The sequence below is a fragment of the Anguilla rostrata genome, chromosome 6, assembly GCF_018555375.3.
Source record: "Anguilla rostrata isolate EN2019 chromosome 6, ASM1855537v3, whole genome shotgun sequence".
Classification (NCBI taxonomy): Eukaryota; Metazoa; Chordata; class Actinopteri; order Anguilliformes; family Anguillidae; genus Anguilla; species Anguilla rostrata.
In genome coordinates this window covers 9,068,540-9,082,799 of record NC_057938.1, presented here as the reverse complement: position 1 = coordinate 9,082,799, position 14,260 = coordinate 9,068,540, and the positions used below count along the sequence as shown (strand labels likewise).

Below are 14,260 nucleotides of genomic sequence, written 5' to 3'. Positions count from 1 at the left end.
ATAAAATAAATTAACAAAGGGAAAAAAGACTCCGCAACGTTTTCGTGAGGCAAAAATATTCAACTGTACCATGAATTTTGCAATCACGTTTGGGAATTTACATGATTGGAACGACTCACGTTCCAATAAGGCAGGTGTATCGATGTATATAGGCCATGCTATACAGTACACATAATACGGTAGACAACACGGCAAGCAACTTCGACCTCTATTTTTCCTCCTTTACTTGGTGTGCCCAAATCAATTTCATGTATTTCTGATTGGGCGGTTTTATTATTTCGCCTGCATGGGTCGCGCAGAGATTGGTTCACGAATGATTTACGTCATCCTCCCAGAAGAGATGTACTTGAGATTTTCTTTCTGTCACTAACACATGTACCAGCAGGAGAGCACTGCAGAACACACGTTCGTGGGGGGAAACGACAGGACATTTTACTCGCATTTTGAGAGGCAGAAAAATAGCCAGTTCTCTTCTACATGGGAAATGATGCCCTGCGTATTGCTGAACAAAATTTTCAAGGACATCCCCAGGACTCTTTTGAAACAATAACAATAAAAGGATCGCGGAAACCAGTGGAAATACAGTCTAAAAACCCAGTTCGCTCGAATTAAATAGCAACTGGCTATAGTGCGAACGATCTTTCGAAGGACTTTATCTGAACGGACTGGTACCTCATTTCCCCAATTTCCGATTTGAATGCAAGTCGTGTCATTTTTTTAAACTCTCATTTTTACTCTCGTCCAATCAAACCCGCTTAGCTAACACTGAGCTAAGAGTAGTGCGCAACGATTCAGTCTGCATTTTAAAGAGGCAAAGAGGTAGGTGTTTTTCCTTGAATTCCAAATGCAGTGTGTTCACTTTTTATGCCGTGGTACGTTATTGAATAGGCTGTAGTCTTATTCTCAATCAAGTGTCTGAAAAGACGCATGTTCTCAAATAGAGATCCGCATGGGATGTAACGCTAAACTATTGAGATAGTAGAGAAGGTTCGTAGTACAGCTGGCTACGTCCCATCAAACATATGAGCATAAAATTACGCGATGTTATCTTACCCCTGGCGTTTCAGTTGACAGGCTGAGCGTCTGGTCACGGGATGTCGGGGACAAGGGACGACTAGTCTTTTTTCATTTGCCAGTCAGATTATTACCAGTGCAGTTCAAATTATTTCCTAATAGATTCACGGTATCCATTCAGTTGGATAATACATATCATTAATTTTACTTAAATCTGTTCCGCCAAAAGCGCCGGAGTCTTTAAAATAGTAGCTAATCGTGGTGCTTTGCAGCTTTGATTCCCATCTCGGTTCAAAATTGCATGATTATGTAATTGGATAAGACTTGAAGGCTAAATGAATGGCTTCATTCTCCCAATTCCGCCATCCAAACTCGAAAAGAAACTTGACTATGGACCGATGCTATTTATCTATTTCGGGCCAGGCTCTTTGATTAATCTCCTGTAGATTCAATCAGCACTAAGGTCTTGTTTGTCCGTATAAGAGTCCCCGCTAATGGGGTTACTGAATGCTTTGCTCAGTGTAACGTTTTTCCCTGCCTCTTCTCCTCTAATTACCTTTCAGCAAAGATTTGGCTTAGCCCGTCATGAAGTCTCTCACTAGAAATCTGAAAGGATTAAAAATTAAAATGCATTAGCTGAAGAGTGAAATCGAAAGGTGTGCATCGAATATAAATCAATACATCTCCGCGAACTAGTTACGCTTTCTGAGTAATAGGGTGCGAAATAAGAGGACACAGGGCATTGAATGTAAAAGAAACTCGTTTTCGGAAATAATTCCTTCCAAACAAACTATTATGCAAAGTATTGATTGTAGACTGTGACGACAAAGCTCCATTTTCTGTGGCCGCCGAATTTTAATTATTTTACAACATGGATCCATTTCATATTGAACTATTAACAGCCATTGGAGCGAGGTTTAAATTCTGCAGGCAATTAACTTTTCTAATTTAAAAATGTCAGCAAAACACAGCGACCAGATTAATGGAACCTCCGTATTTGCTATAGTCTTTTCAACTTTTATGGCTATTCAATTAGCATCACTCCAGTTTTCTGGACCGACCCTCTCTAAAACGAGCGCGCATTTCCTTTCCTCCTGAAAGATTCACATTGTCCCGATTGAAGAATTGCAGAAAGAAGGATGTTCAATTTAAAGGCAATTTGGGCCTCTCGACAAAACCAATGCTCCTTTAATTGTTCCATCACCCAGAGTCTTATCAGTAAACAGCATTCACCCGGGAGGAAGAGTGAGACAACCGCAGCATTTAGATGAGCGATCAAGGACAGATTAGGGAAGGAAAAGTGGTCTAAATGTGTTTGTGTAACAGGTTAAACAACCCCCTTAAAGCTGCAGAATCCATTTATACCTCGGATCTCGAAACGTCGCCTGCATGTTGATCTATTCCAAGAGAACAGCATTGAAATGAATGATGGATGGAGGTCTATAGGGACTATAAGTGGTTTCAAATTGCACCCAAAACATGTAGTCTGTGCTTCTTGGAAAGCTGAGTGCTACAAGCCCAACAGGTCTCATGACAACATGTGAGCTACAAAGGCTTGTATGAATAGCTGGTAGATATCAGGGTGTTGTTCTGACTGCTAATCCCGTGGCATTAGTGCCTTTTCATATTAATGACTTGTGTTTCGGCGTCCAGACACTTCTCTTGTTTTCCAGACAAAACGGAACTTGCATTTTCAAGTCCACATGTATAACACACCCATTCCATATTCATTTATGGCTTACCTTTGTTGTACTAGCTGCATGCAGACTGTTTTGAAACGTTGCAGACTGTTTTGAAACATTTTGTGTATCCGCATGGATTCACGATTCATGACTTTTTCCAAACATAATTCTGTATAACGTGGGACAGTTAGATTATTATATTTAGTTATCAATGTTTTTGAATGTTACACGGCAGCTCAAATATACTTCACATCACCTGTACAGGCAGTTGTTTATTGAAAGAATTCATGTGTAGCAACATGTTGAACTACACAGGGGTGGTGTCCTAACTAGCATTTGAAGCTGCAACCTTTTTGGTAACTTATTGATCGTTATTGTCACCTCACTTATGAATATTGTGAATTATCATGAATATTAAGAAGTGCTAGCCTTTTTGGTTATTGAAATGTTGGATTGTGCTTTATGACCGGTTTGAGAACACATACCTGTTATTATCTCTAATGCCACTGTAGGTTCAACAGACACTCTCCAGAAGAGAGGGACCAGATCCAGGCGCTTGTGGGGCCGGCGGACTTGCCCGTGACCCCTGACCCTTCTCTAACCCATGTCCGCTCTGATTGGTGAAGGTACTGACACTATGGTGAACCCCGGCGGCAGCGCCCAGCCCCCCCCGGGTGGAGCTGGGACCCTCCCCTGGAAAAGGTGTGCGGGGTGCGGGGGCAAGATCGCCGACCGCTTCCTCCTCTACGCTATGGACAGCTACTGGCACAGCCGCTGCCTCAAGTGCTCGTGTTGCCAGGCGCAACTGGGGGAGATCGGCACTTCCTGCTACACCAAGAGTGGCATGATCCTCTGCAGAAATGACTACATCAGGTGAGATGGCCTGTGCTGCAGTACAGTGTCTCACACTCACAAACGCATCCGTGCACACATGCGCACACACACACACACACATACACTATGGTGTGTACGCGCACGCACACACACACACACACACACACAAACAAACAAACGCGCATACATACATGCATGCACACGTACAGTCATTCACACGTCAACACTCGTGTACACACAACATGCACGCGCGCACACACACACACACACACTCACACACAGACCTGAAGTTAATGGTATCCCACTTACAAACACCCCTCAAGTTAAATTGAAAAGAAAACAGAGGGTACATCATCACTTCAGTGTGGAGTAGCTCAGAGGTACCGGCTGATTTTAGCACACACATGGTCTCCTTTTATGGAAGGGCATTTTGATGTATCAAAGGCCTTTCAGATCAGGGGTGCTTTCCATTATAAATGAAAAGCTGCAGATCAGAATTGTGAAGGCTTCTTGTGTGTCTTCTGTTATAATGAACGAGATGCCCTTTTTAGATACGGCGTAAAGTTTATGAGGCACTAGTAAGATGTGGATGGGTTGACCACTTCATGAACGACTGATTGGCCAGACTCTCAAATCATCCCATTAAGACATCAGCATAGGCTCCTTCCTGGATCAATGTTTTAAAGGCCAAGTTGTCAGGACACGAGATGAAAGAGTCCTCTAATCTTTGCCAGCCATGCATCATTTTATAGTACAAGCTCTCTCTGAAGCCAAAATATAACCTGAAAAAACAACAACTTAGATGTCTGAGAAACTTGGGGAAAAAATGGTTGGATATGAATAGCCTTTTTAACTGCGCATAGTGTGGCTTTGTGGGTTTCATTAGAAGAAAGGCTTGAACACTCGAGAAGATACTTGAGAAGGTTGAATACCCTGATTTTAAAATGTTTCAACAGATCATGACTCCGCAGTAGAAAATATGAAATAACAAATGTTTCTGTTTATTTTGTGTTTATTATTCTCCTATGCAAGTGTTGACAGGAAAGCGGATAAGAGCGCCTCTAATATATGTGGAGAGCCACACATATTTCTGACCTCATTAGTGTAAAACGATGAAGTTAGAGAGCATTTTGTTATTTTGATATCATCTTCTGCTGGAGTGCAATTTCAATCAGCTAAGTGGAAACAAAAGCACGTGGGACTGGGGAAAAAAAGGAAAGCAACTTTAAGAAAATTAATTTCACTAAGTGAGGAAAAACAGCACACAAAAGTGCTCCCCGAAATTGTTTTGCAGTAATAATTAAGAACACATTATTTCAGTCACATTTCTCTTCCTTGTTTGGTTTCCTCAAGTCGGAGTGCCTCAGTTGGGGATTTAACAGAGGCGCATCACATGTTGGCAGGTGTGATGTCCATTGAAAAGCACCTAAGGCTGTTCTGTGAAAAAGCCCAATACTTCAGTTGCAAATTAGCATACTGATGTAATCTGAGTTTGAAATTAATCATAGCATTTTGGAACAAAGCCTAGAAGTGAATGGAAGTAACCCCCGGGGATTGCTGGGCACAGCAGGCATACAACAAAATAGCATGGCTTCCTTAGGCCAAACTGCTGTCTTATACTGACTATAGCAAGTCGTGCCTTATACTAAATATAGTAGGCTAAATGAACCTAATCTCATAAACAACCAGCACATCACAGATTCGTTTTCAGCGCGTCTAGCGGTGTGTATGCGCGGGCACTTTTCGAGTTAGCCGAGACGAGCGCCAATTAAAAACACAGCAGCGCTCGCGAGTTTGGCGGGATTGCGCCGAGTCAGCAGTCCTGGCTGGCGCGGGATATGAAACGACCTGCCTGGAAGGAGTCAAAATTTGGAGAGGCCCGGCGAGAGGCCCGTCAGGCGACGGGGCGCTCCGCCTGTAATGGGTCTGCAGCCTCATTAAAAACCCGGAGAAAGCGGCGGGCGCACCTTTCCGCCGGTAATGAGAGGGGGGGCGGGCGGAGGAGCGGAGCTTAAACAACAGTCGCGGGCGCGTGATGCGAGCAGAGGTTTTTTTAAAAAAAGGGAGAAGAAGAAGAAGAAGAAGAGGGAAAAAAAGGCTGACAGTGAGTCTACACAATTAAAAGCTTTAATTAGTGCCTTCTCCATTTTCTGTTAGTCCTGATGGGTTTTATCTAATGAGATCTGGTCCCCGGCTTGGATCTGTTCAGAATGACGTGTCCAAAATGAATGAGAGCCGCATCGCAAACAAAACATTTAATTAAGAAAATTGGCTTTTGAGAGAGAGAGAGAGAGAGAAAGAGAGAGAGAGAGAGAGGAGGGGATTATTATGAGGGCAAGTTGCCTGCGGGCTTTAAAGGCACAGCCTCATTTTTGTAATGGATTATGAATTTGCCACAGTGGTGTAAATAATATAGTAATGCTTACCCACGTTTATTAATCTGCAAATGCAGAGCGCTCGCGGATTGATCGGATGCAATAAGGAAATGCATCGCCTGCATCACCCCTAATGAAAAATGTCCTAAGATGATACTGTCCATCCCACAGAAAGCCACTGGTTTAGAGTATCGCATTAGCTGCTCAGAACGTAACTGTTTTAGCCCTGTGTCACAGCGCAAAGCATTCTCATGTGCCATCTGATCTCTTACGCTGGCCTTAATATATCCAAATACCGTGCGTCAGAGATGTCAGTTTTTTTATCATTAAACTTAGTCAGGCCTATTTAGTGTTGATTTATGTAATGCTGTCGTAAGCCAGTTTATTTTTAAGGGTGTAAGACGAACCTTGCAAGGGAATTAATTTAGCTAGCAATCATGCGGATGCAAGATCCTGTGAATGCTGTCCCTTTAATTGAATAGGCTAGGTAATTAAATGGCACTTTTCCAATAGAATGTGCGAGGTAAATCTAATAGTTGGTTATTTAATATCACTTCGAAGTCTGCCCACTCAAGCACTTTGACAGCTCAGGAGCATGTGAACTATTAGCTGGGAAAAACCAGGATCTCAAAAATTAATTAAATCGCATGCAATTTAGGGGAAACGTTTATCTTGATTTGTCATAACAGAATTAATTCAAGGCCTCCAATCCACTCGGGGCCAGATCTGTTTCTCTGAATTAAGCAAGCTTAATTTGGTAGATTTTTTTCCCCCCTCTGTGCCCCACCCCCACCATCTTTCTCTAATGCAGCACATGCCATTATGCAAAGCTCCTGAGTATCAATATCTCCCTCTGCTTTTAATGCATACTGGCTGATGTTTGTGTTGCATCTTTGGCGTGCTGCGTTTCTGGCATTAATTTTGAATTAGGTTCATATCCTATTAAAGCTGTCAAGAAAGAGAAAATGTCTGTATTGGCAAGAAGTCCCCCCCCCCATAGTTGGCAAGTGCTTATATTACATGGATATACTTTGCACATTCTACATCGCTATCAAATACATATGCATGGAAATTGTGTTCTTACACTTAGAGCATCTTGGAATTGAATTGAATTCATTCATGATAATTTTTTTTAGTAAACTATACATGCAACAAATCACAATGTTTGAAAAGTACTACATTGTGTTTGTTATTGATTGTACATTCATATGGCTGAACTGCAAATGACCCCTCGGAATCACCAATTCCAAGCACAGAAACCGAAACCAATTATGTCATCTCAATTAGAGTCCCCTGGCCTTAATTATCCTGACCTGGGCTATCTTTCCCCAGCACAGGAGTTCAGGAGAGGGACACATTAGTGTGAACACACAAACTAATTTGGTTGGCATGTGACCTAATAGAACGGCTGAATCCTGCAGACTTCTAGATTAAACAGGCGTGACGTTACGAGCAGTGCCCAATCAAATAAATATGCTATACCTCTGTAGATATGTACATGTAAGAGTAGTGCCTTTAAAGAATCACTGATCAAAAATGAGGTATACCTAAATTATGTCACATTTCATAATAACCATATGCACTGAAATGAATGACCTATGAGCACATATTGAAAATATAATAATAATATTTAATAATAATAAATAAAACTGACTTCTAAAGGCTATAGAACCAGCCTTTCCCACTGATGTGTATCTCCCAAATAACATCTCTTGTCTGTTTGTTCTGCTCCGGTTTTTCCAATTTTGCTACCAAGTGTTGATGTGTCACAGATCTGAAACTAATTACTTTGGAAATGGACTTTTGATTGAACTCTCTGAATCGATGGTGGGGCTAACATTTGCTTCTCGCTTCCCATTGAAAGGCATTGTGGGGGCAGTCTTGCCGCACTCTCTGGCGCTCTCGTCGATACGTTTAATAACAACTCGCGGGCGTTTTTCAGTAGCACGGCGACAGCAAATTAGTGCCTGGCTGGTGTCAAGTGTCCTCCATCCAATCGTAACGATGGCGTAAAAAAAAGGGAAGAGGCCGCCTCAGCCTTTGCGGGATGTTTGGCGCGTCGTGTGCGGTTCGCTCGCTCCGCTCATTTCCATCGAAACGCGCGTGTTCACATGCTATTTTCCTGTGGCTGATTGTTTTTTTTTTTTCTTTGTTTTTTTTTTTTTTTTGCCTCCCGTACGTGGCGCGTTATATTAAAAGCAGATGCACTTTTATGTGTTCATTAAAGCAAAATCCTCGTTTAAATGCGCGCAGGGTAACACTATACCCGGGCTCCCCTGCCTACCCCCCCCCCTCCTCCCGCTCCCTCTCTCCCCCAAGCATGTCAGATGCTGTGGTCTTATTTGATTGCACAGGAAAACTGCGGTGATGGAGCAAACACCCAGTGAGATACGATGACAAATGGGGCCAGATCCCAGTAAATTACTTTCTGCTCAAATCGAAATTTCATTCAGTTTGTTGCTGGCCAAGATGAAGTAATCTAAATTGTGGACTCCAGAAGCAGATAGAGGGAAGTTAGAGCAAGCATTTCATTATCAAGGGAGGGAGGGGAGACAGGGAGAGAGAGAGACGGAGAGAGAGAGAGGAGAGGGAGGGAGGGAGGGAGAGAGAGAGAGAGAGGGAAGAGAGAGGGAGGGAGGGAGAGAGAGAGGGAGGGAGAGAGAGGTTAGGATGAAAGAGATGAGCAGGAGCAAATCTAAAGTGTTGACACCATGATTGAAAAGGTTAACCCATGCACGTTATATATATCAACCCGGATAGCGAAGCCTCGCTAATGGAAACACACCTCTGTCAGAGGTTTTTTTGCGGGAGTTTCTCGTGGCAAGAAGCACGGCGCCTCCCTTAGATGTACAATCAAATCCCCTTCGTTCTCTGATTGCTTGTGTTACGGGGTTATTATTAGAATGCAAAATATACGCTAAAGTCAATACTTAATTTCACTGCTGAAGCTTGGGGCTACAACTTTTTGATTTGCTTTCTCTTATTACCATAATTTTATTTTCCAATATGAAACATTTCAGAGTTGTGCTCATTCTGAGAGTCACTGCAATTTCCATAGGCGTAAGATTGAACCGATTTGAGAAAAGGCTATTTGTAAGCGCTCGTCATTGAAATGTCAGAAGGCTGTGTGTGTACACATGCACACAGATGTCAGAAAAGCATATCAATACGTGTGTGAAATATATGTCAGTGAATATGTAACTGAATCATTCCCTCAGTTATCCCTATAACTAAACACGATTTACATTGTTGTTCTAGATGACGGATTGAAGCTATTTTTTTTAAAGAGAGCCCATACAGAGAAGCTTCGAGTCTACATAGATCAAATCACAGTTCTTGTTGTGTCAAGATGAATAAACACAAACCTTCTCATTATATCAGAGTGGAAGAGTTATTTTAAATGCGTTAGCTCAGCTTGTCATATGTTAACAATGTCCAGAGCATCCATCACGGTCATATGTGACTGTTCTCCTGCTTTCAATTCTAGGTTATTTGGCAACAGTGGAGCGTGCAGTGCGTGTGGGCAGTCCATCCCAGCCAGTGAACTGGTCATGCGGGCACAGGGCAATGTGTACCATCTCAAGGTAAATACAAAAATAACGCAAAACTGAGGTCATCTTTGCATGTCTGTGCCCTGTTCCACTGAAACTTTTAAAAGTAAGAGCTGACAATTGCCGTAGTGTTTAAAATTTGGAATACGATTGGACTGAAACGAACATATGAAGACATGCCAAGTCTATGTTCTATGTACCAGTATCAACTGCACTTAAATTCTGGCTTCAGGAGCTTAAACAAGGTTTATAGCATAAGAATCCAAAAGTAAGAATAAATATGGAGTACGTGTCCAGATAGCTGTCTTTTTTAAGAACACATTATAAATTGAGTTTTGGTAAGAGCTTGCACCAGAGTAAAAAGCGCCATCATGCCAGTATCGTCATTTGTTTTGAGAGCGGGTGAATGTTTACATTCAGTTGCAGTCTGTGATGTGAATAAAGCTAGTGTGGGTGTAAAGCTAGGCTACCCCTTTACAAACACAGCTATCGCGTAGCCGCACAGCCGGGGTGTGTCGCGATCGACCCTCGGCAAACACCAGCAGGCCGGAGTTCGGCCCGCTTGTTTGTAGCGAGGGTTGTGCGTCCGCGCCCGGGCGAAGGACCCTGGGCGGGGTGATAACGAGGGCGGCCGTGACCCGTGTCCGCTCTCCCGCCCCTCAGTGTTTCACGTGTTCCACCTGCCGGAACCGCCTGGTCCCCGGCGACCGGTTCCACTACATCAACGGCAGCCTGTTCTGCGAACACGACAGACCCACGGCCCTCATCAACGGCCATTTGAATTCTCTCCAGACGAACCCGCTAATGCCAGACCAGAAGGTAAGGCTCGTAAGCGTTCTCTTCCATGTACAAACGGGGGAGAGGGGAGGGAGGTATGTCTAGAATAAATGGGAGCTCATGCATTTTCAGAAGGGAAGTGTACTCTGTTGCTCCCCCTGCTCATCATTAGCAGTTGGAAGATTCCAAGTCTGCCAAGTCCTCTCTGTACTTTAATTTTCCTTAAAAACTGCACAGTATTTCTGTTGGATTCAAAATTGGCTGTTAAATTTTTTCACCTGAATTTTTCCTTTGAAAGGATATTCTCAACTGTGAAACACATATTGGGGGAAGTGTCTGTTGCTCTTAAAGAGTTGTGAATGCAGTGTGAAATCAGCATAATGGAAAAGAACTTAACTTGTCAAGTCTGAATTCCGCAGTTTGAAAGTGTGTTCATCCGTAAGAGCTTCGACATGTTCCAGGAAAGTTACAGCATATTTTGGCCCCTGACAGGAGGACAAGCGTGATTTGATATCGGCAGAAGCTAATTTGTTACAATTACTGTCAACCGCCGAAAATGAGAACACTGCTAAGGCAAGTCTGGATGGGTTCGGAAATAAATGCTCACCATCCCCCACTTATTTGCATCATATTTCACGCTGATTATGTATTGATGGCATTGATTCATTTACTCTTTCCTGTGGGGATATTAAATCTTATTGACCAAAGATGAATTTTAATTTCGGATGGGTGATGGATTTTTCCATCAGTCTTGATTGCGCTCTTGACTTTTTCATCATTAAGCGAGGCGACCTGACACGGGGGCTGACTTTTTGCAGAGCAACAAAATGTGTGCGCAATCACTCAGCCATTTTTATGGACTCACAATGGGAACTTTATTAATATCGGCGGCATCTGGGACTGTGACCATACGTAATGGTGTTTAGCTCAGGAACACCTCCAGCTGTGCTAGACTGGAGTTCGTGGCACCTGGCCTATCTAAAATAAACAAAGAAGGAATTGAGAGAGCTGGAAGTTTTTAGCCGGGTGTATGTCTTTTTTTTTCCCTTTCCCTTTTCTTTTTTTTCCCCAAGAAGCAGACGGAGATAGCATTTATTGATCTGGTCTTTCGACGCTCTTTAGCTAAGGGACGGATTGAAAGGGGCAAATTAAAAGCGTAATTCGGTCCACTCGCAAAATGGAGGGCCGGGTATGTTTTTCTTTGTTGATTATGGAGGCAAGCTGCCATGAAAGAATGCTGGAGATGGGGAGGAACAGAAGACGTCTGTGCAGTCTAATGGTGACTAAATGTGCCCCGTGGCGCATTTCTTGAGCAGACTACAAGGCCTTGAGGAGGAGAACTCCATTAAGCCTCTCCTAGCGTTAGAAGCTTTGCTCGACCTCAGACAGTTTCCAGTGTTGGGGCTAAGAGTGCGCAGCATTTAAATTGAAAGCCTATGCATTATCCATCTTAATTTGAAATGTCTGTTTAAGCCTTTGCTTCTCTCCAACTACGGTCGGTGTGGTAAATATGAGGTCTCATTGCTTATTTATGCGCCAACATCTATTGTAGTGAAAACAGCTGAATTATTGATGCTAAAATGCAATTGGAATATTGGGTGCAGCGCTTTAATTATGGAGAAGAACGCTTTCAAAAACAAACGGCCACCTTCCTGTGCTGAAATGGCATGTTTTTATGGCTCGTGGATGTTCCTCGGAGTTCAGACAATAATAACGCTCCTAAGCTCACTGCATTAGGCTCCATTGTTTAAATGGTGAATAGGTGTTGGCCTTTCTCCTTCATTAGATTGGATGGCAGTTATCAATTTGCCCTTTCACTCATTCCGGCAATTCCACTTGCCTTTCTGAGTGGCACCTTATAATTCATAAGATCAGATACCAAAGTAACAATGGGGGGAAATGGAGCTGTCCCATACGCATGCATACGCTTCCCTATTCGATGGCGTTTGTACTATGTGCAGTTTTGCAGTGACATAATTGGTGTTGCTTGTGTGTGTGTGTGTGTCGCAGGACATGTCATTAAGTGGGCCTGCCCTTTGTTCGGGACAGACAAATTACCTTTCTCTCATTGAACCCCAACCCGAGGGAATTGGGCCCCTCTGCCTCAGTCACTTTAATTAGCCTGAAAATTGGAATCGCAATCACTAGTAGACCCATGCCTTCTTAACTCATTTGATGAAATTGGGAAAGCTAACTTCCCCTGGAAACTAAAAAAACAAGGCAAACGAGGGGAAAACAAGTTGGTGAGAAATGTTAGAGGGGGAAAAAAACAGTTCTGAAACAAAGGAAATAGTCTTTGTTCTGTGCTGTCTCTCTACTTCACAGAAATGAAACACCCCAAGGGGGTTTGTGTCACAGTGTTTTTGAAATTGCTGAAAAAATGCTGTCTTTATAAATGTACACCAAAGACCATACAAAGGAGATAGACACCAGATGGCTTCCACAACCCTGCTGATCAATAGATAAAGCGAGGCTTGAATGTAGCTGGCAATGGATGATGTCATCATCCTGGCTTCATTAAAACCAAAAAAAAATGGAGGTGCAGTAACTTTGGAGAGTTCAGGCTGGTTGTGATGTAACATTTGGCTTGTCTTCGATTAGGGCAAACTATTTTTGTTTGTTTGTCTTTGCATGTCAGACCATGTAAATTTCCAATTATATCAGAAGCATGACACAGAGATTTAGCCTTTCTTCCAAATGAAGGAAAAGCTGAAATGAGTATGGGGAGTTGGAAGGGAGTGCTTGTTGGAATAATGTCTTCTGGATGCTCTTGTCTGTCTTTTGCAGGTGTGTTAGAGGGACAGGATGCGTGCCTTCGCTTCTGCCCTCTCCCATCGTCCCCCCGCAAGTCTCTGCACTCCTGCCAAAATCCCACCCCCCTCCCCCCCCTCCCCCAATACCCAAAATTCCCTTTTGCTGGAGCTCCTGTACGGACGGACGCCCCGCGCCGGCGTGATGGAGGCGGGAGATTGAGGACTCTGTGAACCTGGACTAATGGACGACCGTTCGGCAAACAGGAGAGGGAAAAAAAGGAGAAGTGGAGAGAAAGAAAGAAAGAGGGAGCCTAACCTGGGAAAGAGAGAATGAAAAATGACAAATGACGCTAATTAAGTGCAGCTTTTCAATCTGCATCATACCGCCATTAACTCTTAATGGGGGGCGCTGACCTGCAGATTTCCCCCCCCCCCCCTTCTCAAGCTCCCAGCCCCTCCCCCACACACACACGCACATCTTTTCTTTACATCCTGATATTTCCTTTTTCTATATTTTTAGTGCTGTAAAGGGAATTTGTTTGATTTCAGAACCTGGGGAATTTGTGGAAATTGAATCATAAATACTTTGTGTACCTGTAAAAATACCATGTATGTATGCATGTAAAGTGGTTTTTGTCCCAATGTGGCTACACTCCTGTCCAGGCACCCTGCACCCCTGACTTCCTTCCAGTGATCCAAGCCTGTCCCACCCCCACCCCCCACCCCTAATCCACCCCAACACACACAAACACCCCCAAAAACTCCCAGCCTGATCCTGGGCTAATAAACAAAATGAAAAGATCTGTCGCTTTCGGCCGATAATGTAGAGATTTTCACCAACCTATAAATGCTGAATGAAAAATAAATCTATTTGTGATATTTTCAGAGACATTTGCTCAATTATTGTGTATTTAATTAATAAAATTTCAAAAGAGAAAATCAACCCTTCTTGTTTCCTTTTAATGCACAGATGGTCTACATTTTTTCTAGTGCCATTGATACTTATAATGAAATTCAACTTCTGCTTTAGTTTCAGCCTTTCAGATTTCCTGTGAAAGTGCGTTATGCTTTTTTTCCCCCTCAACACGTCTCGATCCAGAACGTTTGTATGCCGCAGTACGTGTACAGCATGTGCATATGTCAACCAAGATGTGTTGTCTTTTTGAATTTAATACTGTCTCCTTTATTTTTTTTTCTGTGGCTATCCTTGATTAAATTTCTAAACGCTCAGCCTTTGCATGAAAGTACTCCATTTCCTGTTTGTGGATAAGAGA

General features: G+C 43.0%; 1 protein-coding gene across 3 annotated transcripts; it reads left to right on the top strand.

Moving 5' to 3' along the window:
* Positions 1–356: 356 nt before the first annotated feature.
* Positions 357–13,929, top strand: lmo4 (LIM domain only 4). Of its 3 annotated transcripts, none has more exons than XM_064338188.1 (5): positions 357–819; positions 3,323–3,569; positions 9,393–9,489; positions 10,120–10,275; positions 13,021–13,929. In XM_064338188.1, the coding sequence occupies exons 2-5, from the start codon at positions 3,334–3,336 to the stop codon at positions 13,027–13,029; spliced, it is 498 nt and encodes a 165-aa protein (XP_064194258.1). In that variant the 5' UTR covers positions 357–819; positions 3,323–3,333; the 3' UTR covers positions 13,030–13,929. The 3 variants fall into 3 exon arrangements, with proteins under 3 accessions (XP_064194258.1, XP_064194256.1, XP_064194257.1); XM_064338186.1 differs by having other exon boundaries at positions 3,209–3,569; XM_064338187.1 differs by lacking the exon at positions 357–819 and adding an exon at positions 1,491–1,670 and having other exon boundaries at positions 3,209–3,569.
* The last annotated feature ends 331 nt before the right edge of the window (positions 13,930–14,260 follow it).